Genomic DNA, 18,472 nt, shown 5'->3' with positions numbered 1-18,472 from the left:
AGCATGTGCATATCAGACCCATGAATTCCAGATCTGCCGTATCTTTGAATGTCATCAGGTTGAGCAATGATTTTGGTTGATCCAGTAATAATCCTTACACAACCTCTCATCTTACTTTAGTAAATATTTCCAAAACATGTGGGAAAGCAGTTATTGGTAATTAAAACTCTGTTCTAGGTCAGCATACTGACCAGCTCATCGCCCAACCTATCCTGTCTCAAATCCCCATCCAAGTGCTCTCCTAGATCAAATATGACTCCACAAAAACAATATTGTTAGTATTTCTCTAACAAAACAATGAGGGGTAAAAGGGAGAAGAGGAATGATTATCCCCAGTAGATAAGCTATAAAAAAAAGTTTCCTCCAGATATATTTTTTTATCTGATGATGTATGGGTTTGCTTGATATTATTCTGTATTCTTTTTTTTAACCTTTTTTAAAAAATGTTTACTTACTTATTTTGAGAGTGCATGCATGCACATGCAACTGGGGAAGGGGCAGAGAGAAAGAGAGAATCCCAAGCAGGCTTCATGCTATGAAGTACAGAGCCTGTTGTGGGGCTTGATCCCACAAACCGTGAGATCATGACCTTAGCCAAAATCAAGAATGGGATGCTTAAACCAACTGAGCCACCCAGGCGCCCCTATTCTTTATTCTTGAAAAAAGAAAAAGCTACAATGCAACAATTACTAATGTTTTATTTTCAGCTTCCAAGAAAAGACTTACAGCAAGATGAATAATCCAGCTATCAAGAGACTAGGAAATCACATTATCAAATCTCCTGAAGACAAGCGAGAATACCGTGGATTAGAGCTGGCCAATGGTATCAAAGTACTTCTTATCAGTGATCCGACCACGGATAAGTCATCGGCAGCACTTGATGTACACATAGGTACAATTTAAAATTGTGAATTAAGCTTTCTTCTGTTTTCTTGATCTAATGTTGACATTTATTAGAACTTGCCATGTGTGTGCAAATAAAGACCTCATGATTATCAGTTTGATGTACTTCACCTTGTACAATAGTCCAATTAGCAATCTACATTTGTCAAAATCAAATAATCTTACATTTATTTACCAAGTCATTTTGTTAGGTTCTCAGCTAAGGTGATTTAGCAGCAGGCAAATTAATTCCCATCCTTTACAGTAACAGTGATGATGCTTTTACTTTTGTACAGTTTTGGTATACTAGGAAATACCATATTTTCTAGATTCTTGTGTGGATATTTCCTCCATGTTTAATGTGGCCTTAATCAAGTAGATTCTTGTCTATACGTACATAAGTATTTTTCTTATTTTCCTCTCTGAAAAACTTTAACTCAATGACATTTTAAAATTGAGGAAATAAGGTAATAACCATCGAGTGTTGAACAAATAATTATTGCCAAGTACAACGTAGTGTGGTTTGCAAATATCATCTAATTGTGTTCACACAACTCCCTAGATCATATATACGTATGTGTGTATATATATATAAAGTGAGTCAAGATAAAGTATTGCGCTCAGAATTTCACAGTCAGCAGAGCTGGTAACCCTAAATCTATGTTCTTACCACTACATTGTATTATCTCCTGCAATAAAATGTAAGAACTAGGAGCTCTTGCTCTTATAAAACAATGAATTCAAGTCTTACCTTCCCTCCATTGTGATGTGTGAGAAAGGTAATGTCCAGAGAGGCTAAGTAATCTGCCCAAAGTTGCTAACTAATTAATATCACAAGCTGAGGCTGTAACCTAAACAGTACCATTTTAGAGCAGCCTGTGCTTAACTTTCTCTCATTGTATGGTTGGAGTTGTCATGTTAACAGAACTTGCAGATCATCTGCAAAACAAAAACAAAAAAAAACTTGTATGTGTTTTTCTCTTGTCTTTCAGGTTCATTGTCAGATCCTCCAAATATTGCTGGCTTAAGTCATTTTTGTGAACATATGCTATTTTTGGGAACAAAGAAATACCCTAAAGAAAATGAATACAGCCAGTTTCTTAGTGAGCATGCAGGAAGTTCAAATGCCTTTACTAGTGGAGAACATACTAATTACTATTTTGATGTTTCCCATGAACATCTAGAAGGTGCCCTAGACAGGTAATGCTGATATCTTATAGATTGTTCAACTTTGTGCACTTTATTACACTAATAGTAGTAATAATTATTATTTTTACAAAGATGTCTTCACAGCTTTGTAGCTTAACAAAAAGTATTTTAACCAGTATTTTTCAACGCGTTTTATAAAAAAAAAAAGAAAAGAAAAGAAAATGAGTGATACTGTCTATTTATTTTGTGGTAGAGGAAAAATAATGGCATGACTTTAAACCAGTCTTCAGCCCTACACAGTATTTTATGGACTTATAAAATTCTCCCCAGCCCTTCCCTGAAGCACGTGATGAAGAATAAACTGTTACAGTGTCATGGATTTCTTTTCAAATATGCTCCTATTCCAGAATGTAGAACTTAAACATTCTGTTCTCCTTTAGTTACTCTAGTCTATGCTTAGTGGATATAGAATTTTTTTTAATTGAAGTATAATTGACATTATATCAGTTTCAGATGTACACCATGATGATTCAGTATTTGTATACATCGCAAAATGATCCCCACTGTGTAAGTCTAGTTACCATGTCATCATACAAAGTTACAAAAATTTTTTTCTCTTACTATGAAAACTTTTAACATTTACTCTTTTGCAACTTTTGAGTATGCAATACAATATTATTCGCTATAGTTACCATGGTGTACATTATATTCCTGTGACTTAATATTTTATAACTGGAAGTGTGTATCTTTTGACTCTTTTCATCGAACCCCCAAACCTCCTTTCTTCTGACAACCATCAGTCTGTTCTCTGTGTCTGTGACTTTTGTTTCTTACATTCCACATATATGTGAGATCATACGGTATTTGTCTTTCTCTGACTTATTTCACTTAGTATAATAGCCCCTAGGTCCATCCATCTTGTTGTAAATGGTAAGATTTCATTTTTTTTTAATGACTGAGTAGTATTCCACTGCATATATGTACTATATCTTCTTTATCCATTTATCCATCCATGGACATTTAGGTTGTTTCCATATCTTGGCTGTTATAAATAATGCCACAGTGAACATAAGGATGCGTAAATCTTTTCAAATTAGTGTTTTTTGTTTCTTGGTTTTTTGGGGGTAAATACCCAGAAGTGGAATTGCTGAATCACATGGTCATTCTATTGTTAACTTTTTGAGAAACCTCCATACTGTTTTCCACAGTGGCTACACTAGTTTACATTCCCACCGACACAAGGGCTCCCTTCTCTCCACATCCTTGGTCAGCACTTGTTATTTCTTGCCTTTTTGATAATAGCCATTCTGACTGGTGTGAGGTGATGTCTCATTGTGGTGACACAAAATGTTTTGACCTGCTGTTTTCAACCCTGGGGACATTTTGTGAAAGTATTTCCTGGAGCAAGCTCCATTAGGTCAATTTAATTTCTTAGTTTTCTACACAGCTAACAGTTTCTAATTTTTTGTCATATTAGTGATTTGATTAATTATCCAAAGTAATTTTTCCTTGGTAACTTTTTACAGTTTTCTGTATTGCCAAGAAGGTGTAATTCTGCAGCTTTTTTATGGGTCTGTAATTAACGTTGACTTAGCAGTTTTAGTGATAGCTTTATTTGCTTATATTGATAATAGTCATTACATATTTTTTGAAAACCTAATAGTTTGAATTTATTCCTTAGTGCAAAGAACATTAACAAGGCAGAGGCATGGGTTCAGGATACATGGCTAGGTCATAGTGGTCTGTTTCTTACTTATTCTAGATTATGTTTCGGTCTTTAGGCAGCAGCTTTGAAGTGTAATCATCTTTTATATGTATTCCCAGAAGACTACCATTAATGAGTTCCCTGGGATCATACACTGAATTTAATTTCCTGCTTTACAAATGCTACAGCAGATGTTCATATAATCTCTGTATGATGGAGGATGTCTGTTACTTGACTCAGAGGGGGAAAAAAAAACCTCTTACATAAGAGCATGTTTTTAAAATATTGATTCTACTGTGTCATTATCATGACCCTTTACGTGGACCTATCCAGCTATGGTATGTAGCTATTAGGCGCTTTTACCAGCTTCAATGTATTGAGATAGGTAAAAGAGGTTACCTATCCATAAATAGCTGTTCCCGCGTATAGAGAGGTGGAGTTTCCCTTCGGATTGGTTTGTGTGAAGTGCTTAGCACAGTATCGTATTTACTGTGTACATAAAATAAATACCAGGTAGTGATAACAGTCTCTTTGACAGCTGAACTGTGAAATACAGTTGCTGAGATGTCCATAGACTCAGGAGTCTCTTAAGGCCCCATTCAGACTCTGCTTGTGGCTTCATCTGAATTCTGGATCTTAATTTTTATAAAATGGAATCTAAAGTTTAAGATTTATTATATGAAATCATGCTTTAAATTGTAACCTGATATAGGAGAGTTAACTTATAACTAAAGTCATTTTAGTTAAACTTTAGTACTACTACTACTAAAGAATAACCTCAAGAAAAACATTTGGTTACTTACGCCAGAGTCACATGACATGTTATTTGTTGAATCACTGCTTATTAAAATTTTAAAATTCTTTTAATATTTTATAAAAGCTCATAATTGTGTCTTAGTCAAACTACTGTGTCGTAGATTTTTTTATTCCATCATTTTTTCCCCAGTAATAAAGTTTGTTTGTTTTTCTCTAGAGGAAGAAAAAAGATTCAAATAGAGCCTTTAAAAAGTAGGTCACTTAGTTTGTCCTAAAATGTCTGAGTCTTAAGTGCAGTTGCACCTCAGACTGTAAGTTTAAGATTTTTTTGCCCAAGAACTGTCACCTGCCTTTTCCTTTTTTGGAGAGTTAGCAATATATAACAGGGATTTTCATGACTTGCCAAATTGCAAATCTTAAATAGATTGCAAGGCAGTCTTTATAAGTCTGCGTTGACTTTTTGCTGTTGTGGTATTTTGATTTATAATAAGAAATCTATATTTGGTTTTTCTTCCTGTTCCTGGCCCATAGCTCCTAAAACCCATGGAATTTCCTAAGTGATGAGAGTATTAAAGGTGTCTTTTGGCATGTTAATAAGGTGACTTTGGGGAAGCCCGTAGGTAACCTGGCAGTTTGTTTCCAGGGCAACCAGCCCTGCTATAGAAAGGTTGGAACTTTCTCTCCAAATCCCAGACCTTCCAAGTGGGGCTGGAGATTGAGTTCAGTTACCAGTAGCTTATGATTTAATCAATCATGCTTATGTAATGAAGTGTTCATAAAAACCCAAAAGGACAGGGTTTGTACAATTTCCAGGTTGGTGAAAGCATGGAGGTTTGGGGAGAGTAGCTTCTGTGCCTCTTCCCATGTACATCCCTGTGCATCCTTTCTATCTGGCCCTTCCTGAATTATTTCCTTTTATAATAAACTGGTGATCTAGTGAGTAAAATGTTTCTGTGAGCCAGGTGAGCTGTTGTAGCAAATTTATTGAACCAGAGGAGGTGATGGGAACCTCTGATCTGTAGCCACTTAGAAGCCCAAGTCCAGCCTCTGAAGTGTGTGTTGGGGTTGGGGGCAGTCTGGTAGATCTGAGTATATTTTCACTAATATCTCTGGGGTAGATCGACTTCTCTGAATTTATACATGTCCAATATTTCTCTTTTGTTACTTTTTTAAAACTTATTTTGCATTTCTTTTTCTTGGTTGCAATGGTAGTGTTTTTGGTTCTGTAGAATTCATACTTCCTGTCTGTTGAGTTTCAAATATATTTTTAAAGGCTACTCTTTTAAAATAACAGCTTTCAAATTGTTAATTGTGTTTCCTACCCTTAGGTTTGCACAGTTTTTCCTGTGCCCCTTGTTTGATGAGAGTTGCAAAGACAGAGAGGTGAATGCAGTTGATTCAGAACATGAGAAGAATGTGATGAACGATGCCTGGAGACTCTTTCAGTTGGAAAAAGCTACGGGGAATCCCAAACACCCCTTCAGCAAATTTGGGACAGGTTTGTCAACAGCGGCTTTCATGCATTAGTTCTCTCTGACCTCATTTAAACCCCTGGCCTCTTTTTACAATATTGTATTTTATAGTTCAGGTTAGAGGATTTTGGAACTCCCATTCCTATCTATGCTGTTCTTTATAAACTCCCAATCCTGAGGAAAGGTTGTTACATCATTGCTACTCCCTGTTATTTCTTACCATACCACTACACTTAGGTCGTCTGCTTGGTCTCTGTGTCAGCATTTATATTTGTGACTTGTGATCTGAGATGAGGCTGAAGCTTAGGTATGTGAGTTTCATGGAAAAAGTGATGGGTTATTAAAAAGAGTGATCAAGTATGAAGCAAGTTTGTTGGATAACAAGGTATAGGATGGAATTCAGAGTTCAGAAACAGTAAGAATGAAGTGGTTATAATCCCTTTAACAGGTGACTAGCATTTTGGCTAGTAGTTCAAATTTTTTTTTTTTTTTCAACGTTTATTTATTTTTGGGACAGAGAGAGACAGAGCATGAACGGGGGAGGGGCAGAGAGAGAGGGAGACACAGAATCGGAAACAGGCTCCAGGCTCTGAGCCATCAGCCCAGAGCCTGACGCGGGGCTCGAACTCACGGACCGCGAGATCGTGACCTGGCTGAAGTCGGATGCTTAACCGACTGTGCCAACCAGGCGCCCCATTGGCTAGTAGTTCAAAAAGAAAGATGTCAAATAGGCTCTGACAGTGGACTTCATACATAAAACTTGGGATGATATTCTTAAAATTGCAGTAGTAGTGACCTAAGCAATTATTTAGCCCTCCAGAGGGGTTACTCTGGCCCTCATTTAAAAAAAAATATTTTTTATTTTTTAATGTTTATTTACTTTTGAGAGAGAGACAAGAGACAGAGTGCAAGTGGGGGAGGGGCAGAGAGAAAGGGAGACAGAATACGAAGCAGCTCCAGGCTCTGAGCTGTCAGCACAGAACCTGATGCGGGGCTTGAACTCACAAGCTGTGAGATCATGACCTAAACTGAATTTGGTCACTTAAGGGATTGAACCACCCAGGTGCTCCGGCCCTCATTTAAACAGGGGTCTAAGTGTTTAAGGAGTAGAGCTGTTAAAGGTGTGAATAGATGTTAACTAGCATTTCAAAGAGAGGAGAGAATAGATCCTTGTATTCTGAAATCTACCTTCCAAAGAGAAGTGCTTTTTAAGTGCTCATTTCTAGGCTCCTTGAATCCTCTGGCTCCCATGACCTCCGCTTGTACTCCCTATACATGCCTACTGTCCTTCATGGGGCTGGCTGTGTGGGAGCTGGAAAGTTGAAGAGTTCTACATAGAGTGCTACAGTCTCCTGGAAGGAGACTAGGGGTGGGATGACAGGGAGTAGAATAAAATAAATGTGGAGATTCTTGACTTCAAAATTGTACCCTTTTTCGTTATTCAGATTTTAATTAAAAAATACATATTTAGGGGTGTCTGGGTGGCTCAGTTGGTTAAGTGCCCAACTCCAGGTTTTCGGCTCAGGTCATGATCTCACCGTTCATGGGTTCGAGTCCAGTGGCAGGCTCTGTGCTGACAGTGTGGAGCCTGCTTGGGATCCTCTCTCCTTCTCTCTCTGTCCCTCCCGCCCCCCCCCCCCCACTCTCTCTCTCAAAATAAATAAATAAACATTAGGAAAGAAGTACATGTTTAATTTAAATATTTAAATAGTGCAAAAGTATTCAAGAAGCAAACACAAAAACTCTCTCTTTTCCTCATCTCCTGCCAATCCCACTCACCAGATGTAATCGTTGTTAACAGGTTGCTATGATTAAAATACTGCTTTGGGGATTATAAAATGGCATAAAAATAATAGATTGCTTAGTGTACTTACAAATTTATGCATATTATATAACTTAATTTGGAGAACATTTTTTAAGACTATAAAGACAGCTTTCTTTCAGTTTGGATACCATTCCAATATATCCAACAGCAGCCAGGAAATTAGCATAGCATTGCAGAATTAAAAGGAGTTTTTTGTTTTTGTTTTTGTTTCTTTTTTTCAGTTTATTTATCTTTTTTTTTCTTTTTCTTTCTTTCTTTTTTTTTTTTTTTTACTAGTCTCTGCACCCTATGTGGGGCTCAGACTCATGACCCCAATATCAAGGGTCACATGCTCTTCCGACTGGGCCAGCCAGATGCCCCAAATTAGGAGTTTTTATACATTGTGATTAGAAACAATGATATTCTTTAGACTTCTAGTACTTGGCACTCAATATCGATGTCATTGTTAAGATGAATACTGTGGTCCCTAAAATGTCTATGTAATGCTGAGTTGTTTGAAAGGTAGCCTTTGTGGAGAACATCAGCATGCATGGCATGTCAAAAAGGGGAGGTGAGATTTATTTTTTAAAGTTTATTTATTTACTTTGGGGGGGTGAAAAGAGAGAGAATCCCAAGCAGGCCCCACACTGTTAGCGTGGAGCCCTACGCAGGGCGCAAACCCATGAACTGTGAGATCATGACCTGGGTGGAAACCATGAGTCAGACTCTTAACACCCACTGAGCCACCCAGGCACCCTAAGAAGGGGATGTGAGTTTAAAAAAAACAAATTTCAAAATCATTACATCCAAATGGTAGTTGTCCTTTAAGTAGTCTCTCTGGGAGGTTAGATTACTTACACCAACAATGCTGCTATTGTGTAGAACGTGTTGGAGCTCCTCTTTGGGAGTTGCTTTCTTTTAAACAGCCTCACTGGTGACAAATTGTAATCAGCATAATCAGGAAGCAGCCACAGATCTTCCAAAAATAAATACAGTGAATAAGGTGGGTAATATTACTTCTGGTCACAAACAAGGAACAGCCTTAAAGTGTTCTAGAGGAAGGTTTTGGGAGGCATGGGCAAAGAGAAACATTGAATGGTCATTTATGTATGGATGGATTCTGAGGGCAGGCTTGTTTTTATAAACCACTGACAAGGCCAACCAGTTAGTCAGCAAAGTATGAGGTAATAATATAAACAGCTAAAAGATGACTGAGCCAGACTCCATAGAAAAGTATAGAAAATGTGCAAATGCCAGGTTACCTTCTGATTTTAGAAGTATAAACTAACTTTAAACTTTTTGGAAGAGAGATTCTGTCTGTTTTTAAGGTCACAGATATGTTTGAAAATATGGAAGCTGTATACCCTCACCCTGGAAATTATACATATAACATTTTACAGAAATGATCCTTGAAGAAGAATCCTTGTCAAAAATTCATACTTAATTTACTTCTGTTACTTTTGAGTGACTTAAGATGTTTCTGTGAATGTAGGTCATTTTCTCCATCAAGAGAGTATGACTTATGTTAATAATAATAATATTTAAAATATTAAAAATATATTTAAAACATTTTTAAAATAAAAGTATCAGGAAAAGCTGGGTATTTTTATTTTATTTATTATTTTATTATTTTTTAATGTTTATTTATTTTTGAGAGAGAGAGCACGAGCAGGGAAGGGGCAGAGAGAGAGGAAGACACAGAATCTGAAGCAGGCTCCAGGCTCTGAGCTGTCAGCACAGAGCCTGAATTGGGGCTCGAACTCAGAAGCCGCAAGATCATGATCCGAGCCACAGTCGGATGCTTAACCAACTGAGCCACCCAGGTGCCCCTATTTTTATTTTTTTAATGTTTTTATTTATTTATTTATTTATTTTTGAGAGAGAGACAGAATGTGAGCTGGGGAGGGGCAGAGAGAAAGAGAGACACAGAATCTGAAGCAGGCTTCAGGCTCTGAGCTGTCAGCACAGAGCCCAAGGCAGGCCTCGAACCCACAAACTGTGAGATCATGACCTGAGCCAAAGTCGGATTCTTAACTGACTGAGCCACCCAGGCGCCCAAGCTGGCTATTTTTAAATGAACAAAAGCCAAGCATTATTTATTTTTAAGAAAACCTTGCGATAAGATGTTTGTCCTTTCAAGTGGGTTTTTCATGCTTCAAAATAGTATAGATCAGTTGCTTTCAAACTCTTTTGTATACAACCCACTGTAAGAAGCACGTTTTACTTAGCAACTCAGAGCACATATACGTGTGTTTGTGTAAGCAGCTAAAACAAACATTTTTACCAAACAGTATCTGCCTAATATCTTGGTATACCTTGTTATATTCTGTTTCTTTAAAAAAAAAAAAAAAAATTTCTGGTCTGTCAATACATTAAATTTATTTCATTACAATCAAATGGGTTCCAACCCACAGTGTAAATAGTCCATAGTGTTAGGCAGTCATTTTAGTAGGCTCAGAAAAGACATTTGATAAAGCTCAGCACTCGTTCATGAACAAAAACAACAAAAAACTCTGGAGCTGATAAAAACCTGCATCAAACATGAAAATTATTGATGAGGTTTCAAAAGGATTTCCATTGAAAGGTGAAAACAAAACAGGAATACCCTGTAATAACTTTTTTATTCAGCTGTATCATTGCAGTAAAACAAGAGAAGGCAATGTGCTATATAAGAGGTAGAAAGGAAGCAAAAGAAAAAAAAGAAAAAGAGGTAGAAAAGGAAGCAAAACTTATTCCTGAACACTGAGATAATTCACCCAGGTTGCCTAAAGACAAGAAACACCAAAATTGTATTTTTGTATCCATAGTAATTAATTTAGAAAAACATTACAGGAAAAAAAATTTCATTTACAGTATAAAAGTAGCTTTAAGGTGTTTAGAAATGAATCTAACAAGAGGTGTGAGAAATATATAGTGGATATAAAAGAATACCTGAGTAAATGGGGAGATAAACCATGTTCATGAATGGGTAACCTCAGTATCACACAAATGTAAGTTCACCCCAAATTTATCTAAATTCAATGCAGTGCCAATTGAAAGCCCTAGTTTTGTTTTGTTTGTTTGAAGAACCTGATAATCTGATTATAAAATTAATAAGAAAGAGTAAAGGGCCAAGAATAACAAAGATACTAAGAACAACAAAGAAGGGACTAATTCTCCCAGATACCAAGACTTCCTGTTCTAGTTGTTACAGTGGCGGAACTATTGCAAGAATACAGGAAGATAAGAGATTATGGACCCTAGAAACATAGCACACATACATAGAAATTTGACCTAAGACAGAGGTACATTACAAATAGATGAGGAGAGGAGAAACTAGTTATCTGTGTAGAAATAAGTAAAATTAGATGCTTATGTCATACCATGCATAAAAATAAATTCCAGGTCAATTAGACCTAATTATGGGAAGGAAACGTTACAACTTGTAGAAGAAAATACAGATTTTTTTCATCTTAAGGAAAGCATTCTTAAAAGAAAAAAAGAGATAAACTAAAAAACAGACTCTTAACTATAGAGGACAAACTGAAACTGATGGTTACCAAAAGAGAGGTGGGTAGAGGGATGGGTGAAATAGGTGAAGGGGATTAAGAGTACACTTACACGAACACTGAGTAAAGTACAGAATTGTTGAGTCACTGGATTGTACATCTGATACTAACATCACAAACCGTATCTTTTAGAGATAAAGATAAATCATAGGTTTAAAGATAAATTTGATTTCATCAAAATTTAAAATTTCTGTTCAATAGACATAAAAGCAAAAGATAATCCATACACTCATTGAAGGTATTTGCAAAGCATGTAACATAAAAAGTTGTATAAGTAAATAAGTAAAAGATAAAACAGCTCATTAGAAAAAATAGGCAAAGGATATGAATATGGAGTTTACAGAAGAGGGTATTTGGGTAAACATAAAAAAGATGCTCAAATCATTAAAATCAGGGGGAAATTAAAAATAAATAATTAAAAAATAAAAACACTGAGATATTCATTTCACACCTATCTGGTTGGCGGCAACAAAGTCAGGCGGAACTGAGGATTATGGTGAGGATGCAGGAAAACAGAAACTCATATGCTGTTGATGGGAAAATAAATTGGTTCATCCACCTTGTAAAACAATTTGGCAATGTCTAATAAAGTGACGCCTACTCCCTTTGACCCAAGGAATTCATTTCTTCACAAGTACTCTAGAGAGAAACAACTTTAGTTATTGTGCACAGGGAACATACACAAGAATTCTCATGAAGCATTTTTTGAACTAGTGAAAAGTAGGAAATGACTTAAACGTCCAGCAACAGTTGAATAAATTAATACATTTTGGTCTATGCATACAGTAGAGTATTCTATAAAAGTTAAAATGAGTGAGCTAGAACTCATGTATGAAACCAGGTAAAGAGCAAAATATTTTGAGCAAAATGCAAGTTGCAGAATGTGTTTTGTGTGATAGCTTTCTATAAAATTTAAGACAGGCAAACCAATAGTGCATCTCGTAATGTCTATATGTGTATATGATCTAGTATAAAATGTGCATGAGAATGCTTAAACACCAACTTCCCTTTAGTATGTCTGCGAGTGGGGAGACAGAGACAGGCAGGAGAGACTGTATCTCTAGGAGGAGAAAGATTTGTAACAAAATGTGGCAAAATGTGAAGCGTGGTAAAACTGGGTGGTGAGTACATAGGTGTACATGGTGTAAGTCTGTATGTTTAAACATTTATAAATATTCCACAGTTTTAAAATTTACGGATAAATGTGAAATATTTCTTTTACCCATTTATCACAAATGGAAAAACGAAAGGCTGAGAGGGTGACACTTTTCAGGATGAGCAGAAGAAGGCCTCCTTTTGTGTGTGGGGACTGTTTGTATGTTTACTACATAAGCACTTCTGTGTCAAAAGATAGCTGCAGGTTACCTGTCTTGTTCTGGTAAGCGTTTGGTTTTGCAAACCTTTGTCTAACCAAGTGGGACAAGCCCTTAAATTACTATTCTTTTTCTTGTATCTTCGTTCCCATGCTGAGAGTTCTCACATTCTCAAACTGACATCTGGCAAGTATTTTTCTGTTTCAAGTTAGTTACTCTGTTTGAAAGTTGTTTTCCTAGATATTGTGTGTTAAATCTGTCTCCACACATGTCTTCATTGAATCCCTTTATGGCTCTCCTACCCTCAAACTTCAGCCAGGATTCCCACCTCTAACTAGTATATTCTAGGTGATTTAAAGTTTGGCCTCCTAAGTTGGGCAGCACTCTATTTAAATATTTGCTCTACCACTGGCTAGCTCAGGGACACTGGGCAAGTTGCTTAACTTCTGTAGGCCTCAGTTTCCTCCCATATCAGGTTGACATGAGAATTAAGTGAGGTTGTCCGTGTGAAGTGGTTGGAGAAAAGTCTGGGGTCTATAATAATGTTTAATAAGTTGGATTTTAAGAAATACTTTGCAAAAGGAAAAAGAAAAGAGAAAATCTTAGTTCTGGTTATTTTTTAGTGATCTGTTTCTCTAACCTAACACCACAGACATGGGAGCAGCTGGAAAGAAAATAAAAGAAGGAAGTCAAGTAGGTAGAGGAAACAACAGGCACTCCTTTATAAGTGGAATGAAAGGTGAAGTGGAAGGGCGTGTGGAAGAAGGGGGGTTTGTTACTTAGTTATTTACTCTACTATGTTTTGTAGTTTGTACTATAGGATAAGAATTTGAACAGGGTCTCACAAGTTGGCCCAGATGAGTCTTTCTCCCTTAGTTGACAAGTAATTCTTCTTTTAACTCCCCTACATGTAAAGTACATTAGAATATGCAAAGAAATGTAACCAGGATCTTTACATTCAAAGTGCTTATAGTTGTGTTGGAAAGTTAAGACACACCCAGGATTTCACTGGAGTATAACCTTGGGTTTAGTTTTCTGGGATCATTATCTCTTCTTTGTCCTCCTCCTCACTAATTTTTATTGACTGCTGTGCTAAGTAATTTACCTGGATTGTTTAATTTAATTCTTACAGTATTCCCAGTAGGTATATACCCTTATTATTTCCATTTTATAGATGAGTAAACTAAGACTTGAGAGAAGATAAATTGCTTGTGATCACTCAGCTTTAAGTGCTGGGGCATGCTCTAAATCCAGATCTGTTACTTTTAATCACTATTCTATTCTGCCTGCTTAGGGTTGCCTGGAAATGAATTCTCCAGGACCTCAGAGGATATGCAAACTGAATTCTCCTGAAGGGTAGGTAGGATTTTCTTAAGCAGAAGAAAGGAAGAGCCGTTTAAGAGGAAAAGGAACTGATATTTATTGTATGAGTATTAAATGCCAGACACTGAGTAGGTATTCTACCTAATATGATTTCACTTAATGTTTACCACAGTACTGAAATTTCATCATGCCCTGTGACAGATGTCGAAATGAATACTGAGAGAGAATGGCCTTGAGGGGCATGCAGGGAGAGGGAGGTGGGGTGGTGGTGGAACTTTCTTTGTGGGTTCGAGGATTTGATATCACGTCAGTCTGAACTCAAAGCCTGTGTTCTTTACCATAATGTTAGGTTGGCCCCCAGAACTATGACAAAAAGAAAGGACCAAGGAGTGAGCCCAGTGTCTCTTGGAGAAAACAAGTTAGAATAGTTATAACAAAGGACACTTTGCATAGGAAAAGGAAGGAACAGAGCCAGAAAATGGACTGGAAATGAAAAATAGGAAATGCAAACAAGATAACTGAAGGACTCCTGATCTTGAGATGATGGTAATGATACAAAATCAGATCCTGATAAAAGTTAATCATTTACTTTTCCTCCCTTACCTTCTTCTCTTTGTCTCCTTCCTTTTATTTTTTTTTTAAATTTTTTAATGTTTATTTTTTACAGATAGAGCATGAGTGGGGGCAGGGCAGAGAGCAAGAGGGAGACCCAAAATCTGAAGCAGGCTCCAGGCTCTGAGCTGTCAGCACAGAGCCTGACTTGTGGCTTGAACTCACAAACCATGAGGTCATGACCTGAGCCAAAGTTGGACGCTTAACCGACTGAGCCACCCAGGTGCCCCTCTCCCTCCTTCTTAAATGAATTTAAAACATACAAAAATAAGCAAATACTGTAATGAATGTCATGTATGCATCGCCCTGCTTCTGGCCCGTCCAGACTGATCCACATTCCCATTCACCCCCTTGTATTGTTTTGAAGAAATCCTAGATAGCATATCCCTTCACTCACAAAGATTTCAGTATATACCTCTCAAAGATGAGGACTCTTTTAAAAACAATATTATCACTAATAGCCAATCTAGTTTTCATATTTCTAGTTGTCTCCTAAAAACCTGTAATTTTAAAAGTTTATTTGGATTAGGGTCCACATAATGTTCAAATGTTAGTGAGTGATAGGTCCTTAAATATCTTTTACTCTGTAGGTATAGGTTCATCCTTATCTCCCTCCCCTCCCCACCCTGGAATTTATTTATTGAAGGATGAGGTTGGTTGCTGCATAGAGCTTTTCATAGCCTAGATTTTCCTGCTTGCATCCCCAACAATATATTTTAACATATTCCTATCTCTGACCTCTGTATTTCCACAAATTGGCAGGTGAGTATAGAGGCTTGATCAGATTCATGGGGTTTTTGGACAAGACTTCCTAGGTGGTGATGTGGTCTTCTGTCAGGGTCATATAATGTCTAGTGTTGCAACCATTCATCCTCAGTGCGTCACTTCCCTAATTCTAATTCTGTTATTTCTCCTACTATTTGACCACCCAGTGGTACAGTTGTTATAGGAAAAGCAAGACAAATGCTTGATTCGTTCCCTTCATTTACAGTTTTCAAAATAATGAATTGGTTCCCTAGCATCCTTGAATGATGACTCATTTGTTTGGTTATACAAATATTTGAATTGTTTCAGCCCGCTTACTCATTTAATATTCCCTAAGTTTTTCCACGGATACTGTTTTTCATTGTTATTGTCTTTTTTTTTTTTTCCTTGCTAGCGTTATGTGTCTATGGAAAATTAGAAATTTACAGAAACCTAGAACTGGATTAACCAAGTATACAGGTGCTTTATTAAGGCATTTATGAGGTTTTCATCTCTAGTCCCATCTCATAACTTACATCTTATCCTTGCATGTCCTAACCCAGGTGCAGGAGAATTGCCCTTTAGAATTTTATGGGAAAATTTGTATGTCTCAAAAGGCTTTAGTCCCTTCCAGGATTTTTAGAAGAATGCCGTAGCAGGAACAAAGAGCTTTTTAATTTTTGTTTATTTTTAATTTTTTTGTGTTTGTTTATTTTTGGGAGAGAGAAAGACAGTGTGTGAATTGGGGGATAGGGGATAGAGAGAGGGAGACAGAATCTGAAGCAGGCTCCAGACTCTGAGCTCTAAGTGCAGAGCCCACTGTGGGGCTTGAATCCACAAACTGCAAGATCATGACCTGAGCCAAAGTCAGACACGCAGCCGATGGAGTCACCCAGGTGTCCCTAATTTTTATTTATTTATTTTTACTTATTGAGAGAGAGAGAAAGAGAGAGACAGAGACAGAGACAGAGAATCCCAAGCAGGCTTGTGCTGATAGTGTGGGGCTCCATCTCACGAACTTGAGATCATGACTTGAGCAGAAATCAAGAGTCAGACACTTAACTGACTAAGCCAACCAGGATCCCCAAGAAAGAGCTTTTTTTTTTAAAAAAAAAATGTATAATACAATTGACTCTTGAATAGTGTGGGAGTTAAGAGTGCTGACTCTTCCCATAGCTGAAAATCCATGTGTAACCATTTTTCTCTAAGTTTATTTATTTTTAAGTAATCTGTATACCCAACATAGGACTCAAACTCATGACCCTGAGATCAAGAATTACACACTCCCATGACTGAGCCAGCCAGGCGCCCCCCCATGTATAACTTTTGAATTCCCCCAAAACTTTACTACTAATAGCTTATGTTGACCAGAAGCCTTACCAATAATGTAAACAACCCATATTTTGTATGTTTTATGTATTGTATACTGTATTCTTACAATAAAGTAAGCTAGAGAAAAGAAAATGTTGAAATCATATGAGAAAATACATTTATAGTATTTATTGAATTGTATTTATTTATACAAGTACTGTATTTATTGGAAAAAATCCACAGGTGAGTGGACCCATGAATTCAAACCCATGTTGTTCAAGGGTCAACTGTACTTCCAAGTAATTAGCTATAGATATATTAACATGACTTTTAGAATCTTGGGTTTTCAGAAAACACTTAAGATTTTCATGGTTTTAGCTAGCAAGTTGACCTTCCATGAGAGCCTTATCACACATACAGTTGGAGATGGCTCTAGTTTCTTTTTTTTTTTTTTTTTTCAACGTTTATTTATTTTTGGGACAGAGAGAGACAGAGCATGAACGGGGGAGGGGCAGAGAGAGAGGGAGACACAGAATCGGAAACAGGCTCCAGGTTCCGAGCCAGCAGCCCAGAGCCTGACGCGGGGCTCGAACTCACGGACTGCGAGATCGTGACCTGGCTGAAGTCGGACGCTTAACCGACTGCACCACCCAGGCGCCCCTCTAGTTTCTACTAAACATTTTTTTTAATGTTTATTTACTTTGAGAGAGACAGAGACAGAACGTGAGTGGGTTAGGGGCAGAGAGAAAGGGAGACACAGATCTGAAGCAGGATCCAGGCTCCGAGCTGTCAGCACAGAGCCCGACGCGGGGCTAGAACTGATGAGCTGTGAGATCATGACCTGAGCCGAAGTCAGACGCTCAACTGACTGAGCCACCCAGGCGCTCCAAGACGGCTCTAGTTTCTAAAACAGATTTCTAAAACTTCAAACTCAGTCTTTCGTACATGATAAGATATATATGCTTGGCTTCAGAATTTTCCAGGAAAATAAATTCTTTTTCTTGAAATTTGGTATTTGTATACATTAGTACTGAGTTTGTAAGCTTTTTTCTTTTTAATAGTATTTAAAGTAGTTGTTGCAATGAAAATGTAGGCTAGCATTTAGTGACCTTTATAATTTAGAAAACCTTTTTCATATCCATTATCACTTTTCATAAGCTTCATAACAACCCAAGTTAATATTAAATAATTATTGTCTGACAGGCACTATGCTGAGCCTTTATTATTCAAATAATCCTCCTAGCAATCCTCTGAGGTTGGTGCTTTTATTATTCTATGTTACAAATAAGGAAACTGGGGCCTAGCACGGTTGAGAAACTTGCCTGTATCTCATAGCTAGGAAATGCAGGTGGCGGTGGGGCGGGGTGTGGGGGGGTGTTGAGCCCTAGCTCTTAACAACTGGGCCTGTATCCATGTTGGCCCTATTTTGCCGACCAAATAAATGACCCCTTGGAGATGTTGGGAGACTTTTCCAAGGTTGTTTAATTGATATGTGATGGAGTCAGGACAAGAAACCCTGAATCTTCCAGCTGCCAAGCCAGTGCTCTCTCCAGCAGGCCCAGAGTAGAAGGGTTCCAGTCAGCAACCCTGATATCCTCAGTCCACTGCTGGAGCTCACTGTTAATGGTAACAGAGCCAGAAAGGTAAGATTCAGGATTTTGGTAGCAGCATTTCAGTTTGATACAAATGACCTAGCTGAGTTAGCGCTAAATTAGGACAGTATGTGTCTAGAGACTGAACTGGTATTTGTTTTCCCAGCCATATTCACAGTGTTCTCCACCATGGATTCTTAGGTAGAAGAAAGTTATCTAGACCATTTACTGAGCTTTCTTCTCTACTTCGGTGCCACCATT

At 37.4% G+C, this 18,472-nt stretch overlaps 1 protein-coding gene across 4 annotated transcripts in view; it reads left to right on the top strand.

The window, feature by feature from the left end:
• The window catches only part of IDE (insulin degrading enzyme), a 112,316-nt gene that overhangs the window by 38,248 nt on the left and 55,596 nt on the right, over positions 1-18,472 (top strand). For all 4 annotated transcript variants that reach the window (XM_040485864.1, XM_040485863.1, XM_040485865.1 and 1 more), the window contains exons 2-4: positions 708-892; positions 1,875-2,082; positions 5,821-5,990. In XM_040485864.1, the coding sequence (XP_040341798.1) occupies positions 708-892; positions 1,875-2,082; positions 5,821-5,990 (563 nt within the window). The remainder of the gene's footprint in view (positions 1-707; positions 893-1,874; positions 2,083-5,820; positions 5,991-18,472) is intronic.

The sequence above is a fragment of the Herpailurus yagouaroundi genome, unplaced genomic scaffold (genome assembly GCF_014898765.1).
Source record: "Herpailurus yagouaroundi ecotype Mexico unplaced genomic scaffold, PumYag 163, whole genome shotgun sequence".
Classification (NCBI taxonomy): domain Eukaryota; kingdom Metazoa; phylum Chordata; class Mammalia; order Carnivora; family Felidae; genus Herpailurus; species Herpailurus yagouaroundi.
The sequence above is the reverse complement of the archived record's forward strand: the minus strand, read 5'-3'. Positions and strand labels throughout refer to the sequence as shown.